The sequence below is a fragment of the Capricornis sumatraensis genome, chromosome 10 (assembly GCF_032405125.1).
Source record: "Capricornis sumatraensis isolate serow.1 chromosome 10, serow.2, whole genome shotgun sequence".
NCBI lineage: Eukaryota > Metazoa > Chordata > Mammalia > Artiodactyla > Bovidae > Capricornis > Capricornis sumatraensis.
This window is the reverse complement of record NC_091078.1, coordinates 38194134-38211765: the sequence shown is the minus strand read 5'-3', so window position 1 is coordinate 38211765 and position 17632 is coordinate 38194134. Positions and strand designations below refer to the sequence as shown.

The 17632-nt window shown below is 43.9% G+C and overlaps 1 protein-coding gene across 1 annotated transcript in view; it reads left to right on the top strand.

Moving 5' to 3' along the window:
• The first annotated feature begins 243 nt into the window (after positions 1-243).
• Positions 244-17632, top strand: part of SLC35F3 (solute carrier family 35 member F3) — a 425569-nt gene continuing 408180 nt past the window's right edge. The window contains exons 1-2 of the mRNA XM_068982683.1: positions 244-296; positions 686-915. Of these exons, the coding sequence (XP_068838784.1) occupies positions 244-296; positions 686-915 (283 nt within the window). The remainder of the gene's footprint in view (positions 297-685; positions 916-17632) is intronic.

The window sequence follows — 17632 nt, the reverse complement described above, 5'->3', positions numbered from 1 at the left end:
GGCACTGCCCTGCGGCCAGCTGGCTGCACCGAGCCCCGCGGACCGGCTGGAGCCGGGCTGAGCCGCCGCGCCCGCATCGCGCCGCACACAGCCGAGGCTTTCGCGCACCGTGCTCCCGGGCGGCGTGGGGACCCTCCCCGAGCCTCGCGCCCACCTTCCCAGGGGCCGCGGCCGCGGGCAGCTCGGGCCCGCGGCCCCTCAGCCTCAAGTCTGGGAGCTCCCGGCCCTACTCTGACATTGCCTATGGGGATCCGAGAGTTTCCTGGCAGCGCACCCAGGGGCAAAGGCATCGCCATGTGAGTAGCGCCCCGGGTGCGGGTGTGCGAGCGGGCGGCGGGGTGGCTTTCGGCAGCCGGGACACAAGCAGTCTGAAGCTGGGGAGGGGGCGGCGCGCGCGGCGAGGCTGTTTGGGAAGTTTAGGGCATCCTCTCCCTCGCCACTCGCCCCTACCTGCTCTGCCCCGAAGCGCCCAGTGCCGGGCTCCGGAGACGGGACCCGACGCCCAGGCTGCCGAGGAAGCTGGCGGGGGCGGGGGGTGTAAGGAGGGGGCGGTGGAGCGGGGAAGGGCCGCACGTGCCCGTAGAGGGCCCCGGGCTGCGCCCAGCTCGCCCTGGGATCTCACCCACATTCTCCCCCGCCCCTTCTGTCCCCCCCCCCCCCACTACCAATCTGCCCGCGGCCTCAGTGGCATGAGGAGGTCACCGGACGTCAGCCCCCGGAGACTGTCAGACATCAGCCCCCAGCTCCGGCAGCTCAAATACTTGGTGGTGGACGAGGCGATTAAGGAGGATCTGAAATGGTCGCGCTCGGTGGAGGACCTCACCAGCGGGCCCGTGGGGCTCACGTCCATCGAGGAGCGGATTCTGCGCATCACCGGCTACTACGGCTACCAGCCCTGGGCGACGAGCTACAAAAGTAAGACACCCGCCCCCCCTCCCGCCCGGCCCCATTTTCCTGGTCCGCTGGCGCATCTGCCTTGCAGTTGGCTCAGCAGTCTCCGGGAGCGCGCCCAGGCAGAGTCCAGCCCCTCCCTGCTGTCCTGCCCGCACACAGAGATCCAGGTTTGCAAGTTTTAGGAAGAGGCCTGGAGACGGTTCTCTCGGACCTTTAAGAATTTCTGATCCGTTTTCTTAACACCCTCTCTGCTTCCCACAGACATCTCTCTGTCTTTATCCCCTTGCACTTGAGGTGTCACAGGAGATTGGAAACTCAGTGTATTCTTGTCCTGTGTGGCTTCTCTGTGGATCCGAAAGTGTTAGCTGCCCCAGGTTGGGTCTCAGCTGGCTTAGTGAGTAACCGCAGACTCGGCACGCCTGGATTTTAACTCTTCCCTGGATCCCTTAGGCCTGATATTGCAGGAATTATTGGGGTCTTCGTTTTAGATTTCTTTCATTCCCTTTGTCCTCAGTTTGGAGGTTGCCTATGGATCATTCTAGCGATTGGCATTTGGTCCTTGAGAGATGAATGGTTGGTGCCAGGTGGAGCAGCTGAAACTTTTCTTTGCCAGTGGCTTCAGCTGATGGCTTTGGCAATGCTGTGATCAGTTTATACAGACATAACCTGTGTGATCAGGACTAATTTGGTGGGGATTTCTTTCTCTCGTTTGGAAGAGAGAAGTTGGCTACAACGAACTCTGGAACCTATAACTGTAAATCATAATTTGGTGATTCCATCACTGTTGTCCACAAGCAGAAAGAGAGCCATTTACCACCTCAGTCAGTCCAAGAAATTAGTATTGCTTCATTCCATTTGTAATCGAGACTGATAGCTTAATGATTCTGAGATGTGGTTTTATCCTTCAGTACTTTAAATTGGACCATATTTTATCAGTCTTCAGGAAAAAAAAATCAGGCTTTTGTAAATTAATCATATTGAGTTCTAAAAACATGTCTACCTTTAGTTTTTCCCTAAAGCCCTTGGTTCCAAGCCAAAGGTCAGTGGTATGCTGGGGGTTAGCTGGTAACTTTTAAGTTATGTGCAGGAGGAAGCATATGATTTTATAATGTTTTGTTTCATGCCCTTACTTGTTTTTAAAAGACGAAAGTGATTGCATTTAACTCCGTATCAATCTTTAAAAGGGCATCTGCGTCTCCTCCAATCTCCTGCTGCTAATGCTAGAACTGTAGCTGATAAATGGGCTTTGGATCACAGAAGGAAGGACCAAGTTTCCTTTTCAGCTGAGAAACACTGGGTATAGGATAACAGAATGGAAACCCATTGGAAACGATTTCTCTTATAGATAAGGGTAGGACTCTCAGTTTCTATTTCTGCTTTCTAAATTTCTATTAGACATTGTCTCTTGCTTATTGCTGTTTTCAGCTCTCTTAATAAGAAATTAGAATTGTCTAAATAAAGACAATTGTACAAATTATAGCCTTCCTAGCATTGTCTATTTAGGCCCTGAAGTCGTAAGATTTATCATTGTAATTCTATTTGTGACTGGTCCCGTGTGCTTTGTAGAAATTTTCACCAAGGTTCATGACTCTGGGTGTCGGTGGGGAGCTTACAGCAGTGATTGATTGTGTTTGGTACAAATACAGTTAATAATTAAGGCAGGGAAAAGACCATATGGAAAATGAGTCTCTTGTACCACCAGTGGTATTCTTAAATACCTTCTCTGAGGCTTCATTGAAAGAGTAAATATCAGGGGATAAGGCTACAGTGATCATTGTGATAAGAAAATCACTTTACTGCACCCTCTATTCCTGTGAAGATTCTTCTTTATTCCAAGAGAGCTCCGTTTTACTAAAATGCTTGAGGTGACAACTGACATTTTGATGAATTAATTGGATTTTGAGTTTAAATTTAGAGAAGCTCATGTTTTATTAATGTAGCCAAGTACATTTTAGGGCAGTCCTTTGGCTGTTTTCCATTTCTACCCAAGTAGGAAAAAAAAGAAAATAAAGGTTTATCTGTCTGTTGGTATCAGTGAGTTATTTTGTTGGTTAATAATTACACTCAACAAACTGGAAGCGATGATGATTACAAAATACTCTTCTCAGGGCATCAAGAGCAAGTTAGGGAATGTTCCAAGCCTTATCCTTGATATTATGATGTCACCTTTGATTCATCTTCAAAGTGGCTTCTCTGTGTACCCACTGAGGGAGTTGACAGTGAGGGTGTCTGGGTTAGTGGAGAGTATAAGTAAGCTGCCTTTATAGCAGCAGATATTATTGATTGACCAAGTATTCATTGTTGTCCTCTTAATTTTTAGACTTTTTTCATCAGTCGTGTGTAACTCTTTGCTACCCCATGCACTATCCAGTCTATGAAATTCTCCAGGCTATGGAATTCTACTGGAGTGGGTGGACTTTCCCTTCCCCAGGGCATCTTCCCTTCCCAGGGATCGCACCAGGATCTCCCACATCGCAGGTGGGTTCTTTACCAACTGAGCTATCAGGGAAGCCCTTGTTTGGGGCTGTGAAGATAAATGAGGTAATTGGGAACAGTGCAGGAATAATCTTTGCTCAAGACTCTGAGCCCAATCAATGAGATGAACAAATTTCCCTGTAGACAAGGGACTTTCTGTGAAAAACTGTTTTTTTAAAAAATCCTAAAGGCCCCTGGATCTGAGAGGGATGGTTTGTATGTAACATTCATCTGAGAATTAAGCTGTAAGCTGGTGGAAGGGTGGGATTCCTCTTTTCAGTAGCCACAGTCCTCCGATTCCACATTCTCTGTCTCTGAACAAAAATACTGCTGGACAGTATTCTTAAGGGTGCCTTCCCTGGTGGCTCAGACAGTAAAGAGTCTGCCTGCCAAGCAGGAGACTCAGGTTTAATCTCTGCATTGGAAAGATCCCCTGGGGAAGGGAATGCCTACCCACTGCAGTATTCTTGCCTGGAGAATTCCATGGACAGAGGAACCTGGTGGAGTACAGTCCATGGGGTTGCAAATAATTGGACACGACTGAGTAACTAACACTTTTCACTTTCATTCTTAGAAAGTCCTTGGCTTCCCAGTTGTAAGTGTATCCAGAGCCCAGAAGGCATGTGGTCCAAAGTGGTTGCTCAGTTAATGCTTGTTGAACAAGGGAATGGATACGACCTGAAACATTGACCTCTGAGTGAGAAAACCTTGGAACGTACATCAAAATGCTTTGTATTGTTCAGTTCTGTATGCTCACTTATGTTAGCTTGGAATTTGCTTTGCCCTTTCCTTATTCTTCCATGGTGAGTGCCATCTTTGGCTTTCTGAACCATAGACTAGACTAGAATCCTTTTTTTTTAAAGTGGCTTTAGTTTATTCTAATAGAGCAGTTGCAGTGACTGATTTTATAGAGTTAAAATAATCTTGCATGCCTATGGCAAACCCTCATGATTTTTTTTTTAATTGAAGTATAGTTGATTTAAAATGTATTAGTTTCTTGTGTACCACAAAGTGATTCAGTTATACAGACATCCCTTTTCATTCTCTTTTCCATTATGGTTTATTACAGGATATTGAATATGATTCCCTGTGCTATATCATAGGACCTTGTTGTCTAGCCATCCTATATATAACAGTTTGTGTCTGCTAATCCCAAATTCCCAATCCGTCCCTCCCTCACCTGCATCCATCTTGGCAACCACAATAGACCAGAATTTTTTTTTTCTCAATTTATTTATTTTTAACTGAAGGATAATAACAATGTTGTGTTGGTTTCTGCTGTACATCCACATGGATCAGTCATACGGATACATGTGGACCAGAATTCTTCTTTTGTTTTTATGGAAATTCTGACTTTTACTTGAAATATGGTCCTTGCCACAGTGGGCCAGAATTCTTGATGGCACGCTTTCATTTAACCCAGGGATTCTCATCTTCAGTGCTACTGACACTTGGTAACTGAATAATCCTTTATTATGTTGGGGGGGGGGGCGGGGGAGGGGAACGTCTTACGCATAGAAGGGTGTTTAGCAGCATCCCTGGCCTGTGACAATAGGTACACCCTTCCCCCGAGCTGTGACAACCGAAAGTGTTTCCAAACAATGCCAGATGTTTCATGGAGAGGTGAAGAGTCCTCATTTAGCCTCACTCCAAATTTCTGCTGCAAGTGAACTGTCTTACCTGGAGCAGTAGCGGGCCTGCCTTCTCAATTCTTGGCCTTCTCTTCCTTCTTCCTAGACTGCGTCTTGTGTTTCCAGGAGGGGCCAGGCTAAAATAAACCACCTTCTGCAAAGAACTGGTTGCTTCTGCAGCTAACGTGATTCTGTACCCACTCATGTAAACTGATACCCTGTAGAAAGTGCTCGAGAATTCGGAACAGTTTGGATAGCTTTTCATTGTTTAAAATTTTTGTTAGAGTATAGTTGCTTTAGTTTCTACTCTATAGTGAAGTGAATCAGCTATATGTGTATATATATCCCCTCTTTTAGGGAGTTCCTTCCCATTTAGGTCGCCACAGAGCACTGAGTAGAGTCCCCTGTGCTATACAATAGGTACTCATTAGCTATCTATTTTATACATAGTATCAGTAGTGTGTATATGTCAAGGCCAATTTCCCAGTTCATCTGATCCCTCCCTTTACTGCCTTTGTGTCCATACCTTTGTTCTCTGTTTCTGTTGTGCAAATAAGATCATCTATACCATTTTTCTATATAGGAATATAGGACAGCTTTTCCAGTGACTTCCTTTCCACTCCCACCAGGGCCACAGCAGAAGAGGAATGGCCAGCTGGACTCTCTTCTGCCTTCATAATTCTCTGGGATAGACACCAGTTGGGGACTGTGGAGGGCAGAGGGAGAACCAGAGTCCAGGAATGAGCCATCCTAAAGATGGACAGTGAGGCCCCAGGCCCTGGATGCTGTGGGGACTGGCCACATTTGGTTATAGAATGATTGAAGTAGTGGAGCTTGGAGATCTCAGGTGGAGGTTCTTATGCAGGATAAAAGAGCATCTATATATGTTCATTTATTTTCACTTATTCCTTTAGCAAAGTTTTACTTATTCATTTAATTTGGCTGTGCTAGGTCTTAGTTGCAGCACTTGGAATTTTTGATCTTTGTTGCTGTATGTGGGATCTTTAGTTGAGCATGTGGGGTCTAGTTCCCCAACCAGGATCAAACCCAGGCATTGGGAGAATGGAGTCTTAGCCACTGGACCACCAGGGAAATCACTCATTTAGCAAAGTTTTTGAGAGAATTTACTCCATGCCAGCATACACAGATCAGAGTTGGGAGAAGATGTTCACAGCCGAGATATGTCCTTGTCAAGAAATAGAAATCCACAAATACTTACATCTAGAAAATAGACACATTATTTACATTTTAGCAGGGACCTTTTACTTTGCAAAAGGTTTCCCTAAAGGATGTTTTCCAATAGTGAGCTCACAGCATTTTCAAGTAAACAAATTTTCTAGGAATAGCTTTTGGAGAGGTCATGTTTATTGCTTAAAGTGAAGTACACTTGTCTCCTGAGCACACTTAACACTCCGTGTAGTGTGCATGGTGCTGGTATATGTGAATATTAATACAAATAATTTAAAAAATTGGGATATAGTTACTTTACAATGTTATGTTGGTTTCTGCTGTACAGTGAAGTGAATCAGCTATGTGTGTACATACATCCCCTCCCTCTTGGAGCTTCCTCCCACCTCATCCCCTCATCCCATCCCTCCAGGTCATCCCAGAGCACAGAGCTGAGCTCCCTCGGTTACACAGGAGCTTCCCACTAGCTCTCCGTTTTACACATGGCCGTGCACATTGCGGTCTTCCAGTTCAAAGTCCGTTTTTATGTCTGCCTCTCTTTTCCTGCCCTGCAAATAGACTCATCTGTACCATTTTTCTAGATTCCACAGATATGTGTTAATAGTGATATTTGCTTTTGTCTTCCTGACTTACTTCAGTCTGTATGACAGATTCTGGGTCCATCCACATCTCTGCAAATAGCACAGTTTTGTCCCTTTCTATGGCTGAATAATATTCCATTGTAGATCTGTCTGTCTATGCCACATCTTCTTTGTCCATTGATTTTTTAAAAAATGCTGATGAGTGTAGTTTTAAGTCATTTGTAGAGTAGAGGGTAGGCTAGTCCCAAATGAACACCACATCTCTGGTCCATCCTGGCCTGCCATTGACTGCTTGAATCAAGACTCAGAGCATGTGGAATACTGAGCAAAACCCAGTTTTTCTGGGGGGAGGTTTTGTAGCTCAAGGTAGAAAATGCGGGGCATTGAATAACTCACCTAGTGACAAGAGAAAAGCATGTTTTCCCTTGTTTTCAGGGTCCTTTAGTTTTCAAATGTTAGGAAGGGTTTCTGTAAGTTGAGAGGGAGAGTTTTTTGGAGACGCACAGTCCTTCTACTCACTCTGCCCTTTCAGACCAGTGCATGAGTAGAGGTTGCTGATGTTGTTTCCAGTGATAACTGGAACAGTGGCTCATAGTATAATTGAATTCATAGTGAGCAACTTCTGTTTGATCCTCCCAAAATAGTAAAGGTCAGGTCAGCAATTCAAAAACGACCCACTTGGAAGAGATGTATAATTTGGTTGTAAAAGGTTATTTTACAGTGGAGCTTGGCATATGAAATTGTAGATTGAAAAGACTTTTTATGTATTCTTCTTCATATTCTTTTCCCTTATGGTTCATTACAGGATATTGAATTGAGTTCCCTGTGCTATATAGCAGAACCTTGCTTATTCATTTTATTTATAACAGTTTGCATCTTCTAATCCTAAACTCCTAAACCATCCCTTCTGCCACAGCCATGAAGTCTGTTCTCTGTGTCTGTGAATCTGATTCAGTTTTGTAGATAAGTTCATTTCTGTCCTATTTCGATTCCACATATAAGTGAGATCATATGGTATTTGTCTTTTTCTTCCTGACTCACTTCACTTAGTATGACAATCTCTAGGTCCGCCTATGTTCCTGCAAATGGCATTATAGTTGGAAAAGATTTTAAAGGAAAAAAAGTTGGAGGGAAGGAATAAAGCATAACATTTTCTAACGTCTCAGAGAGTCCGTTTTATTCCTGAATATGAATACATGCTAACAATTTAGTAAGTATTTTTCTGAGATTAGGCAGGATTAAAATGCAGAACGATTCTTTTTTAAGAGAACATGTTTGTCTCCAGGACACTTAGATCATCGGTCATTGATTATAAACCATTTGCTAATCGTCCAAATTCTCACTCCAGGAAAACCTACTCTTCGTGGCCATAGGAGAGGCTTGGGCAAGGAGATTTCTCACTGTTCTTCGTAAGTCTATCCTGAGTCTCTACAAAGTGCCTGCTGCTGCTGCTGCTGCGTAGTCGCTTTAGTCGTGTCCGACTCTGTGCAACCCCATAGACGGCAGCCCTCCAGGCTCCCCTGTCCCTGGGATTCTCCAGGCAAGAACACTGGAGTGGGTTGCCATTTCCTTCTCCAATGCATGAAAGTGAAGTCGCTCAGTCGTGTCCGACTCCTAGCGACCCCGTGGACTGCAGCCCACCAGGCTCCTCCATCCATGGGATTTTCCAGGCAAGAGTACTGGAGTGGGGTGCCATCACCTTCTCCGACAAAGTGCCTAGTCTAAAAGAAATCACTCCAGCAGCGAGTGTTTCTCCTTTCCTTAAGTGGCTGGAAAAAATCAGATGAGTTGTGTTAAAAAAGAATCCACGTGTGTATGAGCTGTTGAACTCTGTTAAGTGTTTCAGTGAGTTGATAAGTATGCTGATTGAATTGTAGCCCCTCAGGAAGGAGGGGACAACCACAGTATTTTCTGTGTTGTTGGGAGAAATGGAGGGAATGAAATCCGCCCCAGGAGCTGCCCTCTTATCTCAGCAGTGTCAATGCTGACAAGTTATTCATCTCTTCCAGCCTCTGTTTTCTTATCTACAAAATGGGGGCGAATATAACTGTTTTCCAGGATGGTTTTGAGAATTAAATGAAATAACGTGTGTCTAGCATCAAGCCCTTTGCCTGGCATCCAGAAATATGCCTTTATTTCCATTTATTCATTTTGAAAACTTTTAAAATTTTATTTTGTTTTTGGCTGCACTGGGTCTCCATTGCTGTGCGGGGGCTTTCTCTAGTTGCGGCGAGCAGGAGCTGCTCTCTAGTTGGGGTGCACGGGCTTCTTACTGCGACGGCTTCTCTTCTTGTGGAGCACAGGCTGCAAGGGCGTGGGCTCAGTAGTTGCAGCTCACGGGCTCTAGAGCACGGACTCACCTGTCCCACGGCATGTGGAATCTTCCTGAACCAGGGATTAAGCCCGTGTCGCCTGCACTGGCCAGCAGATTCTTTACCACTGGATCACCAGGTAAATCCCTTGCAAACTTTTCTACCATCTGAAAGTTCCAGAATATAAGTTATGGGAGACAGAATTCTTGCCTTAAAATCTCACAGACTGGAGAAAGGGGCAAGTGAAATAATAGGGTGTGATAAAGGTTGGCGTTGGAGCGGTAAGTTTCCGATCAGAAGCTGGAGGAGTAAGAAACCACAGGAAGCAGGTGGAGGGAAGAGCTGCATTTCGGGCAAAGGGATGGTGTATGCACAGCAGTGCACATGAGCTGTTGTTGGGAGGTCACCCAGCTCGGCTGGGACACAGCATCACAGGAATGTACAAGATGAAGCTGGACTGTGAGCAGAAACTGACCCTGTTCTCTGGTCATCTGCTGTGTGTCACCAGAAGGGCCACAGATGCACAGATGCCCCCTCACTCATCCAGGGCCCAGGCTAAGCGTCACTTCTTCCAGGGAGCTGCCTTGACCATGTGTGATGTGGTGAGGTATCCTTGCTGGGACTCCCGTGAGGCTGTCACTTCCCTTACATGTTATCATGGCTAGCTTAATCGTGTGTCTGAAATGTACAGATGGAAAGCTGTGCAAGGGCAAGGCTCATCACTGGGTCTCCAGTCCTCAGTGTGGCTCATGGAACATAGAACTGTGATGATTCTATTCCCAGATCAGAGAGTATCTCTGGCACCTCAGTCGATAAACATTCATTAAATGTACTAGCGAAAGGCCATTTAGACGCACACAGAAGTAGTTCCATCTCCATTTCTGTGGGGTCTTCCAGGATTATCCTGCACAGAACTCTTCTAATTGTGTTCCTCTGTCAAGATTTGGGACGCCCACTGCTTGGTCACCTAAGTACACTGGCATGCAGTCCCACTCCCAGGCTCATACCAGAGTGTTTTGCCTCGTTCTGATAACTTCACTTTAGAAACGATTTGGAAGAAATGAAAAGGAAGAAGAGAAAATGGGTCACTGGAATTTAAAACATGTTCTGGAGGCAAGATGTAAATATTAGGGGAGAGAGAGGTGAATCAGGAAAATGGCATGTCTTTATGAGAACAGTTGAAGTGGACACTTTTGGGAATACCTTCCCAGCTCAGCCTGACCCCTGTGACTGCCCTGCACTGTATCTTCAGGGTGGGCCCTTAGCATCATCTTCCTCCTGGACACCGTGGATCAGATTGGAGTGGACCCTTGACCTAAGGTCACTGTATCAGTTTCTCCCTCCTGGAATTTGAGATTAAAACCAGGAAATTGTGATCTAGTTGGCATGGTCTTTTAAGTGGAGGAGAAGCCGAGAGAGAGCCATTCTGGCTTTTGTGTGGATAGAGAGACAGAGAAAGCTGGTCCACATAGAGGGAGGAGTAAGGCAGGTGCGTAAGCAACCCAGAGAGAGCCTTGATATTTTCCTGCACCCCATGCTGAGTACTGTTCCCCTGTACGGTCAAGATCTTGTTATAGCTCCTCCTCCAAGCACCAGGAGACACCTTCCTGTGAAGTGAGCAGAAGCTAAGTTTTGTCCTGTGCAACTGTGGACTCCTGGCTTAAGATTCTTAAGCCATTTCTGCTCAGGCCCATGTAGGACACAACAAGGATGTACATATCAAATAATTTTTCTTTGGAAATAAGAAATCACTTCCTGAGTGCTGAGATGACAAAGGCTCCGCCACTGGAGAGCTTCAGAAAGAGGTGAACACCTAGCAAGCCAAGCTGCATTGAGTATTTCCTTACCCTGTGTCAGGATTGAAGTAGATCTTTTTAAAAATACACACACACACACACACGATGTCTTTTGGTTCAGTTCATTGGTGACTGTGCGTTGATCAGTAGAGTGATACCAGTTTTGTTTTCTTATCTTATTGCAAAGCCTTTAAAGGGATTGGACAGTTAGGAATCTGGTCAATTTTTTTAAATATTTATTTATTTGGCTCTGTTAGGTCTTAGTTGCAGCACACAGGATCTTTGTCACGTCATACAGGATCCGTGGTTTGTGGGATCTTTGTTCCCAGGCAGGAATCAAACCCATGTCCCCTGTATTGAATTCTTAACCGCTGGACCACCAAGGAAGCCCCAGGAATCTGGCCAGTTTTTTTGGTTAATGATGGTGGCACATTTTTCTCTCATGCAGCTGCAGGTTGCCTTAATTTATGACAATATTTGAGAGGGTAGGAAATAAATTGCTCCTGTCGGGTGGTTTGCAGCTGAGAAGGCTTGAGGCTGTTAATGGACTCCTGAGGCAGAGAAATTTTCAGTGTAACTTCTCAGAACCATTTTCTGGTTTTGACACATGTTTTCTGTGATATTCACGTTTGCTCCTTGTCATTCTGTTATGTATCATCCATAGTACTTGGCTAGATAAGAATCTCTTAGGATTATTTTTATCCTTCTTTATCATCTACTTTATACCTAGGTATTGCTAGAAAAGCTTGCGTATATCCTCAGAGTTTTTTTCAGTAGGGTCAGAAGAAATGATGACTTCTTTCAGAATGATGACTTTGCTTTCTTAGTTTTCTTTTTATAGAGTTTACTCATTTTCAGTGAACATATATTAAGATGCCCTGTTCTTAAAAAAAGGAATGTAATTATGATTGTAGGTATGAAATATTTGGGTTTTTTGCTGTATTCTTCTCATGCCATGCATGTGTGGGAGTTTAAGAAACACTCTTTAGTGATAAGTGCATTATGTTGGCAAATAATTCAGAGGAAGGACTTTAACTTCTGTCCTCTATAAAGTTCTTTGAAAAGAAAGAATGAAATCGTTTGAAGACTGTTTAAATGCCATAACCCAGAACAGCAGATTTCAAGGGTTTATCCAAACTCTTTTCTTTTAAGTCAACATTTTGTTTTATTAAATATTCAACATAAGCATCTCGGTAGGTATATCTGATTTCATGCCATAGGTGTGTTTTCAGTTCCATGAAGGTTTTGTAATTCAAATTTATTCTAGAAACACAAATGTATTCTAAAAAAATGGGTACTGGTGCCTATATCATTGTGTTTGTTCTATCTGAAACCTTGTGTTTCTCTCAGAATACATGGAAGGTTTTCGGTGTGGTGGCTGGGAAGGTGGAGAAAAGAACTCTTTCAAACCAGACCCACTGCCACCATGCTCCCTCTTGAGCAGCCCGTGGGCCAGGCAGGGACTTCAGAAAATCACTGCAGGGAATTTCAAATACCACTCATGGGAAGGCTCGTTGGTCAGTGATTTGGTAACAGATCAAACAGTGGAACTTACTGTGAATACATATTCATTTAATCATTAATCCATTCATTCATTTTTTCCATCCAGTCACTCACTCACTCACTCTTTCGTTTATTCAGACATCAAATAGTTCACTGCTTCTAATGGGCAGTAAATATATTTACTTCTTAGATAAGCTGTACTAAATATATGGCGTATTACCTATTTCCTAGAAAACGATTGAATTGAGAAACCAGACAGACATATCCTAGTCCATGAAGTTACATGCTTTTCTTGTTTAGGGCCGTCCCACAAGTGGGCTCCATGTTTCTTTTTGGTGCTTCCATAACTAAATATATTGGGGTATTTTGGATCAGATATTTTGGATCGGGTCTGAACCTCAGGAAAGCTCTTTTTCTCTTCCTTTGGAAACTAGTTGTCTGCTGCTGTAGTGAGAGTTCTGATTTGTTCATTTGCTGTAGCCCAGCCATGAAACATATTTTTCTTTCTTGTGTACTCATGCAGCAGCGAGGAGTTTTGACTGAGTAGATGAGATTAAGCGACTAAACCTGCACATGTCTTCCCTAATGTTTTCTGTTGCGGGCATTCAGTTTCTTTCCAGTTTTGAACAAAGCTTGCCTGAGATCTGAGATGTTTTTCTTCCTCTAATTTGAGCCCTATCAGAAATAGCAGCGGACAGACTGGAATTCAGGGGAGTTGAGATTTACTTCCAGCTCTACGTGTTCTTGGCTGCCTGGCTGTCTGTGCTTACTATGCTGTTTCTCTAGTTCCTGTAAGAGAAAATCCTCAACATCCACTGAAATACTCCTTTAAAGCTCTTCTCTTGGCTGTTCAGCCTACGAATCATAACACTGTCCAGTTCTTCTAGATGGGATATTTCCAGGTGGCAGCTCTACTTTTATAAGTTAACAAAAATAAAAACATCTGATTAATGTGACTGTTATTTTGAATATATATATGTGTATATTATTGAAGTATGGGCTTCCCTGGTGGCTCAGAGGTTAAAGCGTCTGCCTGGAATGCAGGAGACCTGGGTTCGATCCCTGAGTCAGGAAGATCCCCTGGAGAAGGAAATGGCAACCCACTCCAGTACTCTTGCCTGGAGAATCCCATGGAGGGAGAAGCCTGGTGGGCTACAGTCCCTGGGGTCGCAAAGAGTTAGACACGACTGAGCAAATTCACTTCACTTCACTTCATAGTCAATTTACACTGTTGTGATAGTTTCAGGTGAACAGCCGAGTCATTCAGTCTTACATATATATGTGTGTATATATATATATATTTTTCCCCTCAGACTCTTTACCCTTATAGGCAATTACAAAACATTGTAAACATACTTTACCTAGTTCCCTGTGCTATACAGTAGATCCTTGCTGGCTACCTTTTTTATGCATAGTGGGATGTTTATGTCAATCCTAAGCCCCCTTTCTATTCCCTTGTCCCGCCCCACTGCTCTATATCTGTGGCTCTGTCTCTGTTCTGTAAGTTCATCTGCATCATATTTTTTTAGATTCCACATATGAGTGATATACAGTATTTGTCTTTGGCTTCCTTTACTCAGTGTGATAATCTCTAGATTCATCCACGTTGCTGCAAATGACATAATTTCATTCTTTTTTCGGGGTGAGTAATATTCCACTGTGTGTACATACCACATCTTTATCCTTTCATCTCAGATGGACATCTGAGTTGTTTCCAAGGCTTGTAAATAGTGCTGCCATGAACACTGGGGTGCATGTGTCTTTTTGAATTATGGCTTTCTCCAGATATATGCCCAGGAGTGGGATTGCTGGGTCATGAAAGTGAGTGTTAGTCATTCAATCATGCTGACTCTTTGCAACTCTGTGAACTGTAGCCTGTGAGGCTTCTTTGTCCATGAAATCCTCCAGACAAGAATGCTGGAGTGGGTAGCCATTCCCTTCTCCAGGGGATCTTCCCTACCCAGGGATCGAACCCTGCTCTCCTGCATTGCAGGTGGATAGTTTAGCATGTGAGCCACCAGGGCAGCCCTTGCTGAGCCATATGGTAATTATGTTTTCAGTTTTTGAAGGAACCTCCATACAATTCTCCATAATGGCTGCACCAATTTTCACTCTTACTAACAGTATAGTAGGGTTCCTTTTTCTCCACATTCTCCCCAGCATTTGTTATTTGTAGACTTTTTGATGATGGCCATTGTGACCAGTGTGAGGTGATCCTGGGGTCACTTTTCCATGTGCAGATGAATCTAAGTCTCAGAGGTGTGAGTTAAAATCTAGGATGAGGCTGGGTTGTCGAAGGACAGTGTCTTGTTCACTCCTCCCTTCCTATCTTGCTTGCCTCCTTTGAATTCCACCTTCTCTTGGAGCTGAGCACATGCAAATCTCATCATGGAGAGAAGGCTGTACATCTTTGAAACTGATGCTTCCTAATGGTCAGCAAGTGCCATCACTCAAATCAATTCCTAGGGACTGAAGCTGAATCCAGCTTCTGTACCCCGACACCAAATTAAATCTTGGATATAGTTTGGGTAAAGTAGAAAACAATAACTTTATTGTTTTGCAAGGCAAGGGGGTCCACAGTCGGTTAGTGCCCTCAAAACTGTGTGTCTGACCTGGAGGGGCTAGTGAGAGTTTTATAGAAATGGCTCAAAGAGCATAATCAGCTTGTGGTCATTTTTCTGATTGGTTGGTGGTGAGATAAGTGGGAGTCAGCATCAACCTTCTGGTTCCAATGGGTCTGGGGTCTCTGTGCTTGTAGGCAGCGTATGGTTAACTTCTCCCACATCTTTGGAGGGTCAGTATCTGCAAAACAGCTCAAAGGTATGGTTATGTGTATCCCTTGAGGGGGAACCCATACTCTGCCCCAGGGCTGCAATGTTGTTTCTTAACTGTTCCTCCCTTGTATGGGCATCCCTTCTTTTCCCTGAGTAGCAACCGTTGAACCTGCGCCTTGGAACTCAGGGAAGGTCTAGGAGGCTGAATGAAGCCTATTCTAGAAATGCGCATCCGTTCAGTTCAGTTGCTCAGTCACGTCTGACTCTGCAACTCCATGGACTATAGCATGCCAGGCTTCCCTGTCCATCACCAACTCCTGGAGCTTGCTTAAACTCATGTCCATTGAGTTGGTGATGCTTTCCAACTATCTCATCCTCTGTCATCCCCTTTTCCTCCTGCCTTCAATCTTTCCCAACATCAGGGTCTTCCAGTGAGTCAGTTCTTTGCATCAGATCACTAAAGTATTGGAGCTTCAGTCCAGTGAACACTCAGGACTGATTTCCTTTAGGATTCACAGGTTTGTTCTTGCAGTCCCAGGGACTCTCAAGAGTCTTCTCCAATACCATAGTTCAGAAGCATCAATTCATGGTGCTCAGCTTTCTTTCTAGTCCAACTCTCACATCTATACATGAATACAGGGAAAAACATAGCTTTGACTAGATAGACCTTTGTTGGCAAAGTAATGTCTCTGCTTTTTAATATGCTGTCTAGGTTGGTCATAACTTTTCTTCCAAGGAGCAAATGTTTTTTAATTTCATGGCTGCAGTCACCATCTGCAGTGATTTTGGAGCCCAAGAAAAATAAAGTTTCTCACTGTTTCCATTGTTTCCCCATCTATTTGCCATGAAGTGATGAGACTGGATGTCCTGATCTTTTTTTTGCATTTTGAGTTTTAACCTAGCTTTTTCACTCTTCTCTTTCACTTTCATGAAGAGACTCTTTAGTTCCTCATTGCTTTCTGCCATCAGGGTGGTGTCATCTGCATATCTGAGGTTATTGATATTTCTCCCAGAAATCTTGATTCCAGCTTGTACTTTATCCAGCCTAACATTTCGCATGGTGTACTCTGTATAGAAGTTAAATAAGCAGGGTGACAATATACAGCCTTGATGTACTCCTTTCCTAATTTGGAGCTAGTCCATTGTTTCATGTCTGGTTCTAACTGTTGCTTCTTGACCTGCATACAGGTTTCTCAGGAGGCAAGTAAGGTAGTCTGGTACTCCCATCTTTTGAAGAGTTTTCCACAGTTTGTTGTGATCCACACAGTCAAAGGCTTTGGCATATAAAGCAAAAGTAGATGTTCTTCTGGAACTCTCTTGCTTTTTCAGTGATCCAACAGATGTTGACAATTTGATCTCTGGTTCCTCTGCCTTTTCTAAAACTAGCTTGAACATCTGGAAGTTCACAGTTCATGTACTATTGAAGCCTGGCTTGGAGAATTTCATTACTATACTAGTGTGTGAGATGAGTGCAATTTTGCAGTAGTTTGAGCATTCTTTGGCATTGCCTTTCTTAGGGATTAGAATGAAAACTGACCTTTTTCAGTCCTGTGGCCACTGCTGAGTTTTCCAAATTTGCTGGCATATTGAGTGCAACACTTTCAAAGCATCATCTTTTAGGATTTGAAATAGGTCAACTGGAATTCCATCACCTCCTCTAGCTTTGTTCATAGTGATGCTTCCTAAGACCCACTTGACTTTGCACTCCAGAGTGTCTGGCTCTAGGTGAGTGATCACACCATTGTGATTATCTGGGTCATGAAGGTCTCTTTGGTATAGTTCTTCTGTGTATTCTTGCCACCTGTTCTTAATATCTTCTGCTTCTGTTAGGTCTATACCATTTCTGTCCCATCTTTGCATGAAATGTTCCCTTGGTAGCTCTAATTTTCTTGAAGAAATCTCTAGTCTTTCCCATTCTGTTGTTTTCCTCTATTACTTTGCATTGATCACTGAGGAAGGCTTTCATATCTCTCCTTGCTATTCTTTGGAATTCTGCATTCAGATGGGTATATCTCCTTTGCCTTTAATGTCTCTTCTTTCTCAGCTATCTGTAAGGCCTTCTCAGACAACCATTTTGCTTTTTCGCATTTCTTTCTCTTTTTTTTTTAATTTTTATTTTTACTTTATTTTACTTTACAATACTGTATTTGTTTTGCCATACATTGACATGAATCCACCATGGGTGTACATGCGTTCCCAAACATGAACCCCCCTCCCACCACCCTCCCCATAACATCTCTCTGGGTCATCACCGTGCACCAGCCCCAAGCATGCTGTATCCTGCACCGGACATAGACTGGCGATTCGATTCTTACATGATAGTATACATGTTACAGTGCCATTCTCCCAAATCATCCCACCCTCTCCCTCTCCCTCTGAGTCCAAAAGTCCGTTATACACATCTGTGTCTTTTTTGCTGTCTTGCATACAGGGTCGTCATTGCCCTCTTTCTAAATTCCATATATATGTGTTAGTATA